At 36.8% G+C, this 19,233-nt stretch overlaps 1 protein-coding gene across 2 annotated transcripts in view; it reads right to left on the bottom strand.

Annotated features, from left to right (window-relative positions):
• LOC129749022 (tribbles homolog 2) overlaps positions 1 to 19,233 on the bottom strand; it is a 146,452-nt gene that overhangs the window by 104,276 nt on the left and 22,943 nt on the right. For both annotated transcript variants that reach the window (XM_055743850.1, XM_055743851.1), the window contains exons 3-4: positions 18,832 to 18,960; positions 14,183 to 14,343 (exon numbers count right to left, since the gene is read on the bottom strand). In XM_055743850.1, coding sequence (XP_055599825.1) covers positions 14,183 to 14,343; positions 18,832 to 18,960 — 290 coding nt within the window. The remainder of the gene's footprint in view (positions 1 to 14,182; positions 14,344 to 18,831; positions 18,961 to 19,233) is intronic.

The following is a 19,233-nucleotide window of genomic DNA, read 5'->3' on the forward strand; positions in this document are numbered from 1 at the left end:
GATTTTTAGAATTATTTTCGAAATGAATATAATTTTTTTTTTTAATTCTTAGATACGGTTTAATAGATGCTGATGTGACTATATGAAAAATTTAAATATCAAGCAATTATCATTTTTCCCTCTTGTTTGTTTTGGAATAAGGCCTAGGTTTTGTTCAAATTTTCTTTTTTTACAAAACATTAAACAAAATCGCCCAGAATTGTCCGGCGATAACCGATTTTTTAACAATTATTTTGAAGATACTTTGCTAGGATTCAAATTGTTGGACACCAGTTTCGACACGTTTGATCCCAAATTTCACTGAAATTGATTCTAGTTTTCATAAACGCCCAAGAAACGACATGTTATTTGATGTTCTTTCAGTAAGTGGTAACAAATTGAACTTTTGAAATTATAGATAGACAAGGAACCCATACTTGAAGAAGATTTTATGCATTACAAACCTGGTTGAAAATAATCGACTGAAAAGCTTGAGGATGGAATAAATAGCAGGAAATTGAAATAATCGCTTTGGTTTTTTCTTAAAAGCCGACATAATATTCGACCGAATTTTCGTTTCACCGAATAGTTGAAAAGGTCAATATAATGTTCGGTACATCACTACGTATAATACTTTCAAATGACAAGACTTTTAAAAGAATTTCAAAAACTTGAAGGGGGGCCTCAATAATAATAGGGTGTCCCTTTATGTCTAAGCACGATTTTGTTACAACCCTGCTCATTTCGTATGATGTTTAAAGGGCTGATTTCTGCTGGATGTTGTTGATTACAGTTTAACTTAAAAATCTGTGTATTGTGATCGTGTATCATGAAAATAAGAAGCATTTTCCCGGAAAAGCGCGAAAATGGAGTACTATCCCCAACATTTCGCTGATTCAGTTGGTGAAAAAGGAAGAAGTAAGCATTGGAGCGGTTTGAAATTCAATTCGGAAGTATGGAGAAGAAAGCAGCTTCGTGGAGAACTGGGCGGAAACCGAGTACGGTGTACAAAACATTGGACCAAAAAGTCATACGTGCTTACGCCATGCCAGTAAGAAAACAGCCTCTGGTGAGGATGTGGCCAAAACCGTGGGTCCTCTCTTAGCACTGTCCACTGTCGTACCAAGTTAAGATTGGGTCTAAAGACATATAAGAAGCAGAAGAAGTCGAAGCCAAGTCAGAAAAACGATTCTCTCGTCAAACCAAGAGCCCGTAAATTATATGATCGACTGCTGTGTGGAAAACCGTCGTGCGTTATCATCGACGACGAAACCTATTGCAAGTTTGATTACAAAACGCTTCCGGGTGATCAGTATTATACTGATCGGGATGGCCAAAGTATTGACGAGAGGAAGACATCAAATTTTCCCTAAAAAATCGAAAAAAAGGCAATGGTTTGGCAGCCATATGTATATAAGTAAGGCATGCTTCCCGAGCCGTTGGTGATCACTAACACGATGAATACAGCTGTTTACGTCCAAGAGTGTCTGAACCGTCACCTGCTCCTCATGATCCACAAGCTTGATCACCCAGTACTGTTTTCGTCGGTTTTTAAATCAAACACGATGCCTTGGTAAAAATCCAACAAAGTCCAGATCGTACCGAAGGAATCTGCCAAATGGTCCTCAAGCGAGACCGATTGAATTTTTAGGGGTTCTTACCCAATCGAATTTGAGAAAACATGTGAAGCCGGCAGATTCTATCGAAAACTTCGCAAAAGACTGGAAAAAGGTGGCCAAAATCATCGCAAATCAGTCTGTGCTGAAGCTTATGAGCAGTCTTCGATCAAAAATTCGATCACTGGCCAACGATTAATCAGAATTTAATTGTTTATTTTATCACTGTAAAATGCGACTATAGAGAAAATAAATTTAAAAAATAAATAAATTTTCTCCTCTGTTTATACTGTTCATTTTCAATTGTGCTTAGACATAATGGGACACCTTATATTTGTGTCCACGCTTACTTTTGAAACTAACTTGGTTATCCTTTAGAGATCGTCAAACAACACTCAGGTGTTCAGATATCAGTTAAGAATAATTTTAAAAATGAAAACTGTTGTGCTTCTTGCTAAAACATAAGACAGATTACGCAAACTAAATAAAAAAGTGATAAGATCTTTAAAAAACATCAACTCTTGAAAGATATAGACCGAATAGAAAATTTGCTCAGACGGTAGAAATAAATGAAGATATCAAACAAACAATAACACATTTATCATATTGTTTAATACGATCAGAAAAAAACTAAAATATTTTTTTTTCGGTTCTGTCAAAGTTCTCTAATACAAAAAAAAATCGCTACGTAAAATGTCCTGCCAAAATCTATCAAATCTCCAGCTGGTGCTAAGTAGACATTTAATCTTTTAGCTCTAAATTCTATTGGGAAACAGTGGCGACCAAACTATCTGAGCTGAAGATTTCAACAAACGAGAGAACGACTGCTGCTGCTGCTGCCATCCATACTACTATGCAGCTTTAGTAACAACTTCTTAGTAGCTTACTAACTAGCACCAACACACCCAAACGAGAACCCAAGAACGCCGTCATCACAACAGTACACTACTCTGACGATGGAGATCAACACATAGCCGCGACCGACGAATGGACGGCCGGCCAAACGGACGGACTGCGCTCTCTCAATGTCAACGTTGCAACACGTGTTGCCGTGCTGCTATTTCGTTGGGGCATGTCTCGTCGTCGGCAACCGGTTCTTTGCTAATAACTTCTTTGCTACAATATTTGCTTGCCGTCATCGCCCGAGTGGCGCTTATTCGTGGTGTGGGTATATGGGTGGTAGGTAAGTAGTACATGGTACTCCACCCCTGGTGCGATGATAACACCTTCACTGCACCCACCGTGGTGATTCTGGTAGCTTTTTTTTTTGGAGCTGTTGAGAGAGTTGGTGCTTGACCAAATCTTAACAACAAGTTGACCCTCTGTGAGGACCCTGAGGCGATTTGTCTTGTCAATTATAGCAAGATGCATACATATGTTGCTTAGCGGCTTTGCGCAATGCCGCTCGAAGGGATGTGCTGGTTTGACCCTTCACCACGAGGGTTTTAAGACCTTTAAAAATAATTAAATTTTATTGGCATTGAACGAATCTCAAAAACGACTCAACGATAAACCATTCAACAAAAACTACGAGTTGGAGAAAACTAGCTGTGTACGTCATTAGTTTCACTGATGGTGAGGATACTCATTGAACCATTCGTTTCAAGGTTCCGGCGTTCTAGTTAGCGATTCTTGGTTGAAAACGAAGAGTACAACCGACGACGCAGAGCTAGAAGACATAGATTTCCCTCAGTAGCTAGCCAGTAACGCACCGAGTAGTTCATTATGTGTGCACTTTTACCGTTTCCATTCGCAGAAAGAAGCTTTCGGTCAAATGGAAATCACTGTAATCACTCCAGCCTAACTATGTGTAAACAATTTGAAACCGACCACACCGGCTGAAGCCATTAGAGCTAGTTGTGTCCATTTCCGATGGCGTCGCTGGGTATCGCTGTACCCATTTTTTTTATTTCCTCTTCGTTTAGGTACCTACGCTACCGACTCTGTATAATGAATGAATGGATGACTGATTTTTCGGTGGTGGACATATTTCAAGAACCAACCTTAGCGGTGCGGTGGTCCGGTTCGGAGTTTACAATAAATGTTAAATCGAGAATTGAGCAAGCGTCCAGGCATGGTGAGTGCGCGCTGAACTAGTTCGTCCAATTCAATGTTTTGCGGCTAAGGTCAAATGACGGCTATTGTGAGGGAAATGAGCGACCCATTCGCGTGGTCCATGGTGCTTCGAGCTACCATTATTATTACTAGGAGGGAATTTTTGCAAGTGGCCGTCTCGTTTGTGTGTTTCTTTACTAGGCGCTTTTTCCGCTCTTCATTCGTTGACATGGCACTTGGAAGATCCCCTTTTCGTTCTTACTACTTACTACCTACTCTTCGCCGGAGTCTTGAGGTGAGTCTGTTGTTTCTTTGGATTCGGAAGGGTCCATAAATTTGCCAGCGATCTGAGCATGAAATATAATCCTGGTTGGCGCGTGCGTGTGCAAAATTTGAAGCACGTGGTCGGCACGCGTTCCTCGAAAGCCAACGACGGCGTCTTCTTATCGGACCAAAGGTGAAACATTAGTTCCGATTTTTTTTTTCGTAGAAGATTCTTCGATCACGAAACTGCCTTTACATGTAAACGAAATTTTTAATTCATAATATATAGAGGTAGAAATTAAAATTTATTCTTTTTTACATTACTTAGCATAACTTCGTGGTAGTGGTTATATCAGCCAATTATCGATCGCCCAATTTGTGAAACCAACTATAAACAGGAAATATACTTCACCATTGTATTTATATGATTTATTCAGGTAAGCATTCAGCCGAAAATTTGGACTATTCTAGAATTGATCAATGCGTGTTAAGGCATAACACATTCGAACGTTTATAACTGGAAATAAATTTTAGATCCAAGAGCCGAAATAATTTTAGCAACAACCTTTTCGAAAGATTTTCAGCCTCCGACTTCGTCTTATTTACCGGAGTCGAAATAATATTCAAACCATCTCAGAAGCAGCTTTCAAATTTGTGTTTTTATCCACTCAGTTTTATTCACCGGGGCCTGAACAATCTAAAACATTGCAACATCCATTACATTTGTACTCTTCTTGCCAGTTCTGTACTCTTCTAGTTCAGTTCTTAAATAACGAACCCGGACAATTTCGAAAAAATATCAATCATCTTTTAAAATCTGCGCTTTTCCACCCATTCCATCTTATTTACCGGAGTCGAAACCATTTGGAAACAACCTCAAAAAAGACACTCTACACAGAAAAAAATCTGAATCCTTAACAACACTGAAATTGAAAACCTTTAATAATACAGGACGCAGAATGCGATTTTTTAATGTAAATTAACAGACTAATGAAAATTTGAATCCTTAACAGCACGGAAATCTAATGGCACGAATATTACTTGACACAGAACGCGATTTTTTATGTAAGTTTACATCACATATGATGTAAATCAAAAGAAGCATCACTTATGATGGAATTTTCAGTGTGAATTAAATTTTACACGTCTTAAATATTTTACATGCTATCGAATGTTACACGTCTTTAAAATTTTACAGACGTGTAATATTTAACTCGCACTGAAAATCCCTTCATTTGTGATGTTTCATTTTCTTTACATCACATATGATGTAATTTTATAGAGTTATTGTTAGTGTTTGTTTCAATGAAGCTTTAATTTACACAAACTCAGTCTTAATTACCAAAACTTTAAAATGACAAATCGTTTTTTATCGTTAAATGAAAACGCTCGTTTTAAATAACTTCGGATAGCGCCATTTGCTCAATATCGATTGTGAAAGGTGGTTGCTCAAAATTTATTCAAGCGGTACGCGCACTTTTGACAGCTGATTAAAATTTGTTATCACCCCGATTTCGATGTATACAAAGTTTATAAAAGTTCAAAGGTTTTTATTCAAATTTAATCGGGTTTAAATTGAGTAAATAGCGCAGCATGGTCAGTTATTTTGATATAAGGACAAGGATATCGTTGAGGAACACCGGAAAAGGGCGTTTGTTCGTTTCCTGATTGCTGATTTGTCCCCCATTTATCAAAGATGATTGAATCTTCAAATGGTAAGTTGCAAAATAACGGATTTGAGTGAAAATTATTGATTAAGTTTATTTACCAGCCTTATTTCGATAAAGTACGTGCAATGGACGGAAAATCCGGAGTGTCTATTCGATCGGACAGCGATACTAAGTGTGTGGATGACCCGGAACAAATGAAAGTCCCATTCCATTCAACCTTGAAATTTCCTATAAGTAGGTAACCAACATCGATGGGGAATAGAAGCAAAGGCAAATGGATCTGGAAGCTGCGTTACAAATGTTCGTTTGAGGAACGAAATTTTGCCAGCCGGTCAAGATGCTCATTCTGAATTTCGTTATTTTGGGAAAGATTGGGTAAGAACAATTTGCTTCATGTTATTTATTAACATTTTATTGATTTGAAGGATCTTTTTCCTTTTTTTTCTAGACGTCAAACTTGTTGGAGGCCCGAAAAGCTGCGGATGAACTGGTTTAAAATCCTGGAACCTATAATTCAAAGGAAAAGCAGATTCTAACGTTTCAGGAATCTAACCTAACGTTTCTATCGCCGCGGGAAAAATCTGCTTGGTAACGGGTGTGCATTCTGTGTTCAGTTAGCGTTCAGGTGAGTTTTAGCCAATCGTCATGCTTAGTAGTGATGGTATCACATTTCCGACTGAAAGCTGTCTTTAATTGCCAATACCCGGTACTAATTTTTATTTACTTCTTCCACAGATTTTTCACCATGCACACCAAATTTTGGACTTTCGTAATGTAAGTGCGAAATTTCCGAAGAAAGGTTTGACGATTATTCCAGGAAACGAACATGTTGGCTTGTCGTGCAAAACACGGAACCCGCTAGGAATCCACCGCCGTTTGAAAATTTCTTGTGAATCCTTGGATAAGTTTAGTGACAAAATTTTGGAATTATTTTTAGGTTTGAGTTCAATAAACATGTTAACCAATCCAAATAAAACTGATAACAATTCTTTATGGAATAATTTCTAATTGGAAACGAAAAAGCCCCACAATTTTTTTATGTAAAATTACATCACATATGTAACAAAAAAGAAGCGTCGTAAGTGCGGAATTTTCCATGCCAGTTCAATATTACAAGTTATTTAAGTTCAAAAGACGTGTAACACTCAACTCGCACGGAAAATTACGTCATATATGATGCTTCTTTTTATTTACATCATATGTGATGTAATTTTCCAGATTTTTTTGGTAGTGTGTAAGTCAGTGCTTTTTCAGTTGCTTCGCTTTAGGGTGCTGCCATACTGAAGTTTCAAAGTGTTGCTTTGGATTCTTCCTCCTTCTTACTTTGCATTGAAAACGTACAAACCTGACATACTGTCCGCTTTGGAAAGTGCAGCAAAGGTGATGTCGAGATGTTTTGAAGCGCGACATGTTGAAATTCCAATATAAATATTGTTTTTTTTCGCGCTTTGAACCAGTAATTTTGGGTTTTAAATACAGTTATTCGAAGATCCGTTGTATTTTCTGATAATAAACAAATAAATACTTCAATCGATTAGTAAATGCTCATAAATTCTGATTCCTGCAAAAAATAGCATCAAATTTCTTCGGTTGTAACTTCAGCATTCTCACAATCCGGATCATGATCTGGCGAGCTCTCAATGGCTTCCGAAAGATAGGGAACGATCCCTAACATAAGCCGGTGTTAAAAAGTGGTATTTTATAGTGAAATTCAATGCGCCAGTATGATTTGCTTTGCGTTCTTATACACCCACAAATCAGACTCTACTCCAATAATGAACTTTTTTGGAGGTGGAATTATCGGTATAAGACTTTATGCCGGACCGACATGACAAGATCTCTAACTTGCATTGTCCTCCCAGCCTCCGCATTGCATATGTCTGAAAGAAACCAAATAAAACATATCCCATATCCTATCACAAGACAAAGCAGGATGGAAAAAATCAGCCTGCAAGGAAATTGTTAAATGATGTACTGCGCGCATTCTTTGTTTCCAACCAACGGCAGAAAACCACCAGTCAAGATGAACAGTGCGTGTGTATGTAAGCCGGCCGGCAATAGAAAACAGTTTCTAGTTTCCAATTCACACCCCATTCCCCTCCCATTTTCACCTCTTTTCTTCAACAACAAAGAAGGATAAAAACAAAAACACCGGCCGAACGACAGACGGCCAATGCAGGCAGTGCGTCTTAGATGGTGCACTGGGTAAGATATCGGACTGGCAAGCCGAGATGAGATGTTGCAGTGAGTTCGATTCTCACTATATTTTTTTTCGGGATGAATTATCCAATAGGATGAAAATCCCATAAAAGTTTCGCTTGAATGTAGTGTAGATCTTAAACCCTAATGTATTTCCAACGGCCTCAAGGGTTGGTGCTTGAAGTCAATGCAATGATAGATCGCTCAGTTCAGTATGCTTAGTTCCAATTCTTGACCTTAAACGAGGCATCAGAAATGTTAAACTATGCGCCAAGGTCAACGTTACGAAACCCGACACAGCCAAGTCAAATCAAAAGTCAGCATATTTTGCTATGCAAACTACCAGGTATCGGTTTCCTCGAAACATTTGATTTATTCTGACCGCAAAACCCCTAGCAATCAATCAATACACACCGGTACTGTTTAGTTAGGCCCGTTTTGTACCCGAAAAAAAAAACAAAACGAATCATCTGAACACAAGGTAACCAACCATCTAGCTAACAACCATTTGCCGGACTGTTTTACACGGTAGCAACATGGACTGGACATTCAATTAAATTCATCACCGACGGTCGTTATCCGTCTCCGAGTGTCTTGGTTTGGTCTATCTATCTACTCTTGAAGCTAGTAGCTAGCTTAGTAGAGGCAGTTACCATTGATGATTGGCTGCCAATCGATGTTTACAAGCAAAAACCTCGCAAAACTTACTAAAAAATATCGATTGAGGAGCAACGAAAACTGATCTCGGCAGTCGATTGGGTGACTCGCCTCCTCCGAACGAACCGGTATTTATAAATAAGTGAATTAGCAATTCGCGTTACCGAGCAGGAGAGTGCTTATTCTAGCTAGGTGGTAATAATAGCTGAAGGTGCTGTTTGTACTAAGTGGCGGTTCTTTCTAAATTGAGTAGATGCCCTTCAGAAGATTTTTTCTTGATTGTGAAGAAAAGTCCGAGAGATGATGAAATTGCATCGATCGATCTCTTAAATCTTCGATTGGTTCATTTTTCCTCTGCAGCATGCAAAGCGAAACTTTTGAGGGTTCTAATTTATGGGCTTATTTTTATTCAATTTTCTACACACAGAGATTACAAGAGAGGCTCAGCGATTAGTAACGTGCACTTTAGAATATCGCGTACAGCCTGCATCCATTTGAACTGCCTTAAATTTAATCCCTCGCGTGTTTATAGTGCATAAAAGCCCAGTATGGTAGCATCGAGCAGTATGTTTTTGTTGCAATCTAGCAGCAGTAAACGAGTCGATTCAGAAGAGAACTTGGCTCCATGTGTCAGCAGCTAGCTACCCGGCGACTGTGGATATTTCATTTTTCTTATTCTCGCTGGGTGAGGTCATTTTTCGTAATCGATTTGGGCTTGCCCCCTTCTAGAGCTGCTGCTGCTGCTGCTGGAGACCACACGCCATACTTTGTTGATCTTGATGAGGTTCTGGGTAGACCTCTTTTTTAATGTATGGAAATGAAAGTGCTACAGGGATATAGAAATAAATATTGAGGTTTGTGTTAACTTCCTCGGCAAACCTTTGGGGGAGTTGCAACAGACCTATGATTAAGAAATAAAAATATCATAGGTGACATACACGGTGTTTTGTTAGGTATGACATGATTTTGGAACGCCCCTAGTTAATTTAGGATGATGTAAACAGTTTATTTTTAAGAGTTAATGTCAATGTGTAATGTGTTTAACGATTTTTTGTAAAAGATCACGAACTTCCTCGAATAAAGCTAAGTTCTTTTAGAAATGGGACACGTTCTTTTGCTGATAGTTCATTTACTAGTAATCCGACATTCAAAATTTTACAGCATTTTGTTGCCTGAGAAAACTACTAATCGATCTATTTTTTTTTTCAAAATTTTAAATTAACGCGTTTTTTGAGATTTTTTTTTTTAAACGAACATAAACACATACAGGATCTCAATGAAACTTGATGTTTCCTCGAAGAGATACCCTTTTCTTAATTCTAAGCGTACATCTTTCGAGGATATGATGGCTAGCATCTTACAAATGCTAAAACCACCAACCCACAGAAAGTGTACTATGTGTGCCGTGACCGGGATTCGATCTCATGCCTGCTGGCTTAGAAGACTTGAAGGCTATCCTCTACGCCACGGGCTGCGGCCAGAGAAAAAGAAAAAAATATTTAGCAGAGTTTCCTTCAAAATCCATCATTATCAAATTGATAGCTGACTAAACCGTTGATTATTCTAACAAATTTTGTGCGTGAGCGGTGGAAAAGTATGCAAACATTGTCAAAAATGTCCACATTGTTCAAATCAAGCATTGTAGTGAAGCACATAATCTGCAACTACGGTTGAGGGTCATCAGGGAAGTCAATTATCATACCACAATTTTTAATTTTTAATAAGCAAAAAACTAAGTGTATATCACTGAAATGTTCAGAAAATTTATTCTCCGATAAGCTGAAAGTGTTGCCTCGTTATGAGTCATGCAAACTCAACCTCAAACAACACATTTTTACTAGTTTCAGAGCTCGTAAGCTGTATAGCCGGTACCGAGGCTATGAGACAGATGATTTCTTATGGACGACGAAACTTATGAAAAATCAAATAAATTCCCGCGTTTGAATCCCATAACATGTCTGCTCATAGTACCTAGCATATTAAAGTATGTATTTGCTGTTTTTTTTTGTATAAAATGTAATGATTTACCAAAATTCTGTTCCTGTGGATAAAAAACAACAATTTTCAAAACAAAACTTTTGTTCAAAACAGCTGTATCCACTAAATTGCCCTCAGTTTCTTTTAAATGAGAAGTATTGGACCGAAAAGTAGCAGAAATTGAAGGAGGAGGATGCAGCCACCTAGAATACAGATTTTAAGAAGTAAAAGTTGTAAAAACTGATCAATATCATGACTGAAAAAGTGTGCGCTGGCCTTACAAAAAACGATAAATGATTTTTTTCAAATTTTTTCACGAATTATCATAAGATTATCTTCATTTCCTTTATAGGAAGTATGTATTTCGATCAAACGAATGGTTTTTAAGATACACGCATTCGTAACTGTCCCATGTCTAAAAGAACTAAGCTTTAGGTGTCCAAAATTAAATAAGTCAAAACTTAGAACCGGTGGATAAAAGTCATGAACGGGGTAAGTTATGACAGTTATCTGAATAAAAAAATCCTTTTTATTTTCAAATTACAACTTACAAAAAGATGTTCAAGACCTCCAATAGATTTTTTTAAATGAGTTCATTGGATACGACGAAGTGTTTTCTATAAAGTGACAAATATTCAGAGATGCCAATTTTTTGGTTTTATAGCTATCACAAAAGACACCGAAATACAAGTGTAAGTTAATCTCCAGTGACGATAGTTTGATCCCGAGTCATACATATGTAGGGGAGAGTGGAGTATCGTGGGCCATGGGGAAACGTGGGCCACTTTTAATATCTCAGATGTGTGTTGAGATAAAAATCTCAAACCAACTGTCATCGTCGTGGCTTTGCGTGAGCATATACATATTCCTATATGTTGTTGACTGAAATACGCATCATATGCTTCTTTTATTTATCAAGCTAAAAAAAGTTAGAAAAATTTACTTACATAATTAAAAAAACACCCGCTAATTTCATCGATGGAGAACCTAAATGCATAAAAAAAAATATGCTCATACGCTTATGATTTTAATTTTGTCATGATCTTTCACATGGAAAAGGAATTTTTGATGAAACATCAATAAGTCACACAAACGCAACCAATTTGCAAATCATAGCTTGTGGGGAATCGTGGGCCACACATCTTGAATCACCTATATTTTTATGTTTTTATACACATTCAGAACTTAAAATACGTTTTACCTATCTGTGAAGTTTTCTTATGCCAAATGAAGAGTTATGAAAAATATTTTGTCCATCCTATATAAGAAATTTTGCCAAAACGTTCGCGAGCCAGGTTTTGGAATCTGTGCGATCATACACAGCTCTCTTTTTTATTTCATCATCTGAAATTGCTTTTAAATAACGAAATGAATTATGAAATCACAGTTTTGGGTCAACTCATAAACTTTGCATGTTATTTGGTCAATTTGGATTTGGTGGCCCACGATTCCCCACCATTTTTTAAAATCCAAAAAATATTGCTTTTTTTCAAACAGTCAGAATTTGGGGAAAAACACTTATTATTTTTTTTTAAAAAACACCTTATGATACCTTGAAAATGTAGAAAACCATACCAATTTATATTTTCATTTTATCTTTTATAATAAAGAAGTTATTGAACAATGAAAAAAAGTGGCCCATGATTCCCCACTCTCCCATACATATTTATACCATGCTCAGGTAAAACCAGTCTTAAAGATAAGATTGAATCGGTTGACTATCCAACGCTAAATCAGCCATACTTTTTTTTGTATCAAACGTCACCTTCTGCCTGCTTTAACTTCACGGATTAGAGTCAAACAACAAATTTATGGCTGAATTGACGCGTATTTTGACAGATGAAGCCATTTTTTGATGCATTCAACCTTTGAGCTTTTCTGGAAATCAAAACTCGTTCCGAATATAGATGCAGTATGGCTATCCCCAAATATGAACATTTGTTCTAATATTCGGTATGCTCCAATAAAAATTTCACAGTTTAGGTGATATTGCACCTATATAGATTTTTTGATGGAAATTTGAACCCAGTTGAGTTCCTCAATCTAGGTTTCGATGGAATAAATCGTGCCTAAAAACTGGATCCGATGGACATTAGAACGCATCTAGCAAGACGATATGTTCCAATTGCCAAAGTTGGTTTTAGCACTTTACGTAATCGAAATTAACAATTTCAACTAACGCTGTCGTCGTCGTCATCGTTCTCGAAAGGGCGAGCACAGGCTGGTAGATTTGAGCAGGAAAAAAAATCGCGATCACATGAGTTGAAGCCAGTGGAAGATTGGGTAAATCTTCTCGGCAGCACCACAGCTGTTTGTGACAACGATTTAAGTGTGTACTCAGAAGGCCAGATATGGAGCTGCTACCGGTGTGTGCACAGATTGACCACTCCATCACACTTGTTTTAAGGGTGAGATTGAGTAGAATTCTTGCTTGGCAGTAGGTATTTCACACACTGATTATGGGTGCTCGTTCCGAAATAACAATGTAGTTTCCGCAATATTTACATTCCAGCTTTTAAATTTAGAAATATACTAACCGGCCTAGTATTTGTCGTGGTTACACAAATTTCGCACAAGCGACCTCGTGCGTCGTATCAAAAAAGGTTAAATTGTTATTATGACTATTTTGCGTGAAGGATTGTTAGCTTGTTTGTACCGAGAGGGTCTTGCTTTCGGCAGGTATTATTGTATCATGTCTCATAACCTTCAAAACTAAACTTATTTACTGTGGGATGGGGGACACGATTGTTCCAATTGTACGAATTCTCTTTGCAAAGCCATTGTTGTTTGGAGCCGCCATACTGTTGCATATATTTAACACACAGCACAAAACGAGGTAACGACAGGGTCGCTAAGTGGCACCTTATGCGCACACGGCTGCCCAAACCGTAAGCGCTTTTTCGTCTGGTTAGGTTTGCTTTTTAAAAACTCAGAATGCGCTCCGCATCTCGTTATGAGTTTGGTTGGATCGGTGAACTTATCGTCTACCTTGGCTACAACCGCCTCGAGAGGGTACATGACTTATACCGAGTGTAGTTGGGCTAGACACACATCTCGTTAGAGTGCCAAATGCTACACGAGTATGAACCTACCATACACAAGTAAGTAACAGTTAGCTAAACAGTATCGCCGTTAAGTCCAAACAAATTTAGGAGAGCGCGCTAGGATTGCGAAAAATTCAACTCGGTTTCTCATCGGATTGAACCTCCCCCGAAATAAACCACTCACTCACGACCGTGATTAGCAAATTATTCAGACAGAGTCGCAACTACTATTATAACTCGCACACACCACCGCAAACATGGCGGATGGTCAGCTTCTCAACAGCGATCTTCGAGGGTACAAGTAGGTATGCAAAGCATGAATCATATTCGATTTTCGTTCCACCACAGCATCTCGCGTCTTCTCACCTTTTGAAATGCTTGTTTAGGCACCCTGGTTTGCCCAACGCGCGCCAATTACTGACAAAATTCATGTTCTAGCCAAATTATCATCGGATGCTTACCACAAACAGCTCCCATCGTAGCAGTTTGAATGTCAGAGGGAAATGTTTCATAATCCTTCATCGTTTTCTACACGGCCAACACCGTCATCAATCGACATCTTGCGAAGCGACGCGACGCGAGATTGGCAAATAATTGCGCTCAGAACGAGAGACAATATTTCTGACATCGATGAATTTTTAGCTCCCGAACAAAAATCCGGAACCCAAGCCCAGTCATTACGTTGATTAACTAGCTGGCGTAGTAGAAAGTGCACACTTACCTTTCACTGTCGGCGAAGACGAACTTTCGCAGCTTGAGATCGCGCAGCACGATGCCCTGCTCGTGGCATGTCCGAACCACTTCGCACATCTGCCGGAACAGCCGACGCGCTTCCGGCTCCCGAAGCCGCTTCCGGACCCGGACGTGCGAATGGAGATCGCCCTGTTGATTGTGGATGTTGCGTTCAGTGAACGGAGAAAAGAACAGAGAGCAAAACAGATTTGTTAGATTTCGGAAATACCTTCGCCTGTCGGGTTGAACTACTTGAAAGTAAGGAATGTGTACTCCCACGTTATTTGTGGGCAGACAAACGATCGGATATGAGGCAGTCTTTGTTTTGAATATCTTATGGCTAAGTAACAAATAAATAAAACAAGCTACCTAGTCTTTTATGTAAAAACGAATTGAATGTAATCCTTTGAAGCATCAATCGGAATTTTGTTTATTTTCATAGCCCCAAAACAAATTTTTAGGTTTCGGATTGATCGGATAGTATTATTTTAGTTAAGTACTACAACAAACCTGTTTTTACTCCCTGAAGATGATTTTGATTGATACCGAAACGTTGAAAACATTAAAAGAAATGCGAATCCATTTGATGCTTAAAAAATTCGCAATTTAAAAATAGCGTTTAAAATTTTATTCTCTTATCTAAATTGAGAGTGAAGGAATCCCAATTCCGGATTGGTAACACTATAATTTTCAAAAACAAATTTGTGCGAAACTATTGTAAGGTCATTTTTTAGTTTCTCAAACCCTGGGGTCTAAAAAGCTTCGTTTTTGTGTAAAACGTGTTCAAAATTTTTTGCAGAGTTTTTAAGTAACGTTTACATGATTAAATTTGAACTTTTAGGTTTGTATGGGAAAATTAAAAATTTCATACTGGAAAATAAACACCATTTTTGTTTCTTCTGTGGAACCGAGCCTGCTAAAGGTTTTGGTTGTAATTTATAAATTCTGCAAAGGAAATTTTCCGCTGAACAACTTTGTCGAAGACCGAAAATCGTATCTAATTAGATAAAAAATTTGTTAGGTCTTGAATAGGGGCATTCTTATGGAATTGAAAACATTAAATTCAATTGACATCACTGCTAGGTGTCTAGCGAGATATTGCATGACTGCTTTTCATACAATACTTCGTGAGGCACCAGCAGTGATGTCAATTGAATAAATTGTTTTTCAATGCCAATAGACATACCCCTCTTTAACAGCTTATAACTTTTTTGTCTAAATAGACCCGAAATTGTCGACAAAGTTGTTCAACGAAAAATTTCCTTTAAAGAATTTATAAATCGGCACAAAAACCATTAGCAGGATCGGTTCCACAGAATTAACAAAAACGATATTGATTTTTCAGGACTAAATATTCAATTTTTCCATACAAACCTAAAAGTTCAAATTTACTATGTAAACGTTACTTAAAAATTCTGCAAAAAATCATAGATGAGTTTTGAACCAAAGCGAATTTTCTTAGACTCAGGGTTTGAAAAATTCAAAAATTACCAAAGATCGACTGAGTCTAGTGGACAACTACAGTAAAAAAATGGCAAAAAGAACTCAAAGGTGCGTAGATATACGAAACAATCAATGATTTCAAAGAAACGTTCAGTTTTGGGTAAGTTTTTTTTCGCCTAGAAAATATAATTTCATAAATCCATTGTTTAAAAAAACAATTTTTCAATAATCCTATAAATTATTTCAGATAAAGTTATTTTTTTTTTGTGAAGTTACAAAAAATAATTTAGGATTTAATCATCGTTGATCAGTTTTATACTTGTATTAAAGAAAAACCTTGGTTTATAGGTATTCTGGGCCAAAGTTTATAGGTATTCTGGGCCGTGACCTTAACCTTCCAAAGCCGAAGCACAGATTCAAAACACCTTAATCATCATTTTAGTGATCTAAAGAACTGAGATTTTTTTGAGAACAAGTATAATTTATAAAAATGATAATCAAATTAACGAGAGACAAACTGAATTTTAAGTTTAGATAATCGATTTATTGAGAGACGAGATACAGTGAAGCAAAGCCAAAACTTGATGTATTTTTTAGGTAAGTTTTTTTTTCTACCGGAAAATACGGAAAAGAGGTAAAAATATTCATTGGACCCACACATATTGTACAGATGTATTCTTGACAATTCCAAAAATCGAAGAATCATTTAAATATCGCAAAACTGTCGAAATTATAAGCAATTAAGAAAAAAATGTTTTTGAGACTTTTTTCATTCAGAACCAGCTACAGATAATCTGATAAATTAAATGTACTTTATTTTAAATATTTAGAAAGAAGGATAAATTAACCACACAATGAATCCAATATCATAAAAATCGGTCAACATTTGCAGGTACGGAAACGACAACAAACTTCAGATAAAATTTCTCAGAAACGAATATTTAGCGAACAGCTCTGGAGGGTTAAGACATGATTTGGCCCGAATCATTTAGAAACAACCTTTTTTGTGTAACATATTAGACAACAGTTAATAAAATCACTTTTCCAATAATTTAAAAACTGATTTTGATCAGTCAAAATTTTCTAGTCCGAAAATGTTTTTATTTCGGAATTAATTGGAAAATAATTCAGGGTAAAATCAGCGATATCTCCCTTTTTCCAAAGCGTACGATGGCTATTGCAGCCTGCATTCGATTCCTGGGAAAAATAACTGAAGATAAGTCTCATTTGGTTGAAAATTTTGAAGTCCAGACACGTTTGCTCTGAACTATTTGAAAAATGCAGGGAATTGAGGGAAAAACAGCCATAACTCTATTTTCCGAAGCGTGCGGCGGCTTAAACAACCTTCATTCGAATCCTCAAAAAAATTAAAACAAAATAGGTGACGATTATTTGAAAATTTTGAACTCCGAACGTGCTCTCTGAACTATTTGAAAATTAGGGAATTAAAAGAAAAATCCAGCCTTTATTTTTCGAAGCATGCGGTGGCTCAAAAAACCTTCATTTGATTCCTCAGGAAAAGTCACACAAAATAGGTGACAATTACTTCAAATTTTTTTGTTGAACTATTTGAAAAATTTAGAGGAATTGAGGGTAAATCAGCCATAACTCCATATTTCGATGAGTGCGCTGGCTCAAACAGGCGTCAATCGATTGAATGAAAGAAGTACACAGAAACGGTCTCATTTGATTCTAAATTTACAGGTCCGTAAATGTATTTTTTCCTGAATTAATTGAAAAAAGTAGGGAAGTGGAGGGTATCATTAGCAATAACTGTATTTTTTTAAGCTTGCTGTGGGCTCAAGCAGCCTGCAATTGATTTCTCGGAAAAAATCACACAAGATAGGTGACATTTGTTTCAAAATTTTGCTGTCCGAACATGTTTTCTATGAGCTATTTGAAAAATGTAGGGAACTGAGGGTACAATCAGCGACATATTCATTTTCTGGCTCAAACAGTCTTCGTTCGATTTCTCGGAAAAAATCACACAAGGTAGGTGTCATTTGGTTAAAAAAAATTCAAGCCAGAACCTGCCTTTTTATAGCAGCGTGTAATTTCAAGTTTAAATGCTGCAAAAAGTTATATCGATACATGAAACCGTAAATGAACTAGAAGCGTTTTCGTGGGACTAGAAAATTTGGGATGTTTTGGAAGTTAAAGGAGACTTAATCCTTTATGAAAACAGACTTGACCCTTGAATCAGGGTGCCCTAAACTTTGACAAATTCATGCAAAATCTAAAGATAAAAGTTCTATTGACATTTTTGGCCATATTAGATTTCATTTCACAGTTCATAAGTGTCAGACAAAGAAAATTCTAAAAGTTTGTTTACTATCCTATATTCGTTGCATACTTAAAGGCGCAATTTTCTAATTTTTAGTTGAAGCTTTTTTTTAGTCCTTTCTATCAGGAAATTATTGGATCAATATTAGTCATTGGAAAAATATTAATAATTTCATGCATAGCAATGATTAATATACATTCAGAAGAAAAACATATCTTTTTGGATTCGAGAGATCAAGTGAACCCATTAAATCCATTTTGGAAAACTTTTTCTTAAAAAAATTGGGAGTGCACTATTGCGTTGAAAATATGGCATTAAAAAGTACAAATTATACTCTAACGATTGAGATGATGGAATAAAAATTTTTAATTACAATTTTTTCGTGTGGAAAACATTTTGAAAGTGATAGAAAAATATCTTCAAGTCACATTTTGTTAGATTTTTCAAACAAAGTGCAATCGCCCAAAAAAAAAATTTTTTTAAGAAAACAGGTTTGTTGTTTTAGTTTGTTTGGTAAGTTTTTCTAGAACATTTGATCTTTGTGAGACATTCCAGTTTCGAGCTATAGCTAAGGAATCAAGTATCCACCTCGTTCGTGATATTGATTTTTTTCGCGGTTTTTATACTTTTGTGCGCGTGCTCTGAAATTAGAAAATCTAGGCAAAATTTAGACCCCTGATTAAATGGAATATAATAAATGGATCCAAAATCAGTTTGTTTGCTTTCAATATAAATATTTTAGTTTGACTGTTATCAATGATTGATTTTACCCTTAACTGATAAATTTCTTTCCAATTTACAAACGTCATATTACCATTTTTTATACATGTACAATGCTTATGGTACTGGTAGGTTGTTTTATAAAATTGACAAAATAGTTTTTACTTTTATATTATGCAATTTCAACTTACCTGAGATGGTGTGAAGAACAGATAGGTTTGGTTCGATCCCTGTATAACTTTGTGCAGATAGTTGACATGCGGATGCCTATCCAACCGAAAATGAGCGGTCAGTAAATTCGAGCAAGGGTTGTTGGCAATCTGTGAAGAAAAAGAATTAAAAAAATATAGTTACATTATCCAGTTCCCGTGATCTAAAGTTCAATGTTGTTCTATGAGTTATATACTAGTTCAGGTAATAAATTTCAGCAGTGCTAGAAGAAATAATGGTGGTCGCTTACTTAAACACCTAAAACATCACCGATGATGGCGATGCCTACCCTCAAATATGGTCAATCAATCAATCAATCGAACAACATCCGCTGGTCAACTGGCGATCGTGCCGCAATATTGTACACACACTAAGTTTTGCAT

Source organism: Uranotaenia lowii, chromosome 2 (genome assembly GCF_029784155.1).
Source record: "Uranotaenia lowii strain MFRU-FL chromosome 2, ASM2978415v1, whole genome shotgun sequence".
Classification (NCBI taxonomy): Eukaryota; Metazoa; Arthropoda; class Insecta; order Diptera; family Culicidae; genus Uranotaenia; species Uranotaenia lowii.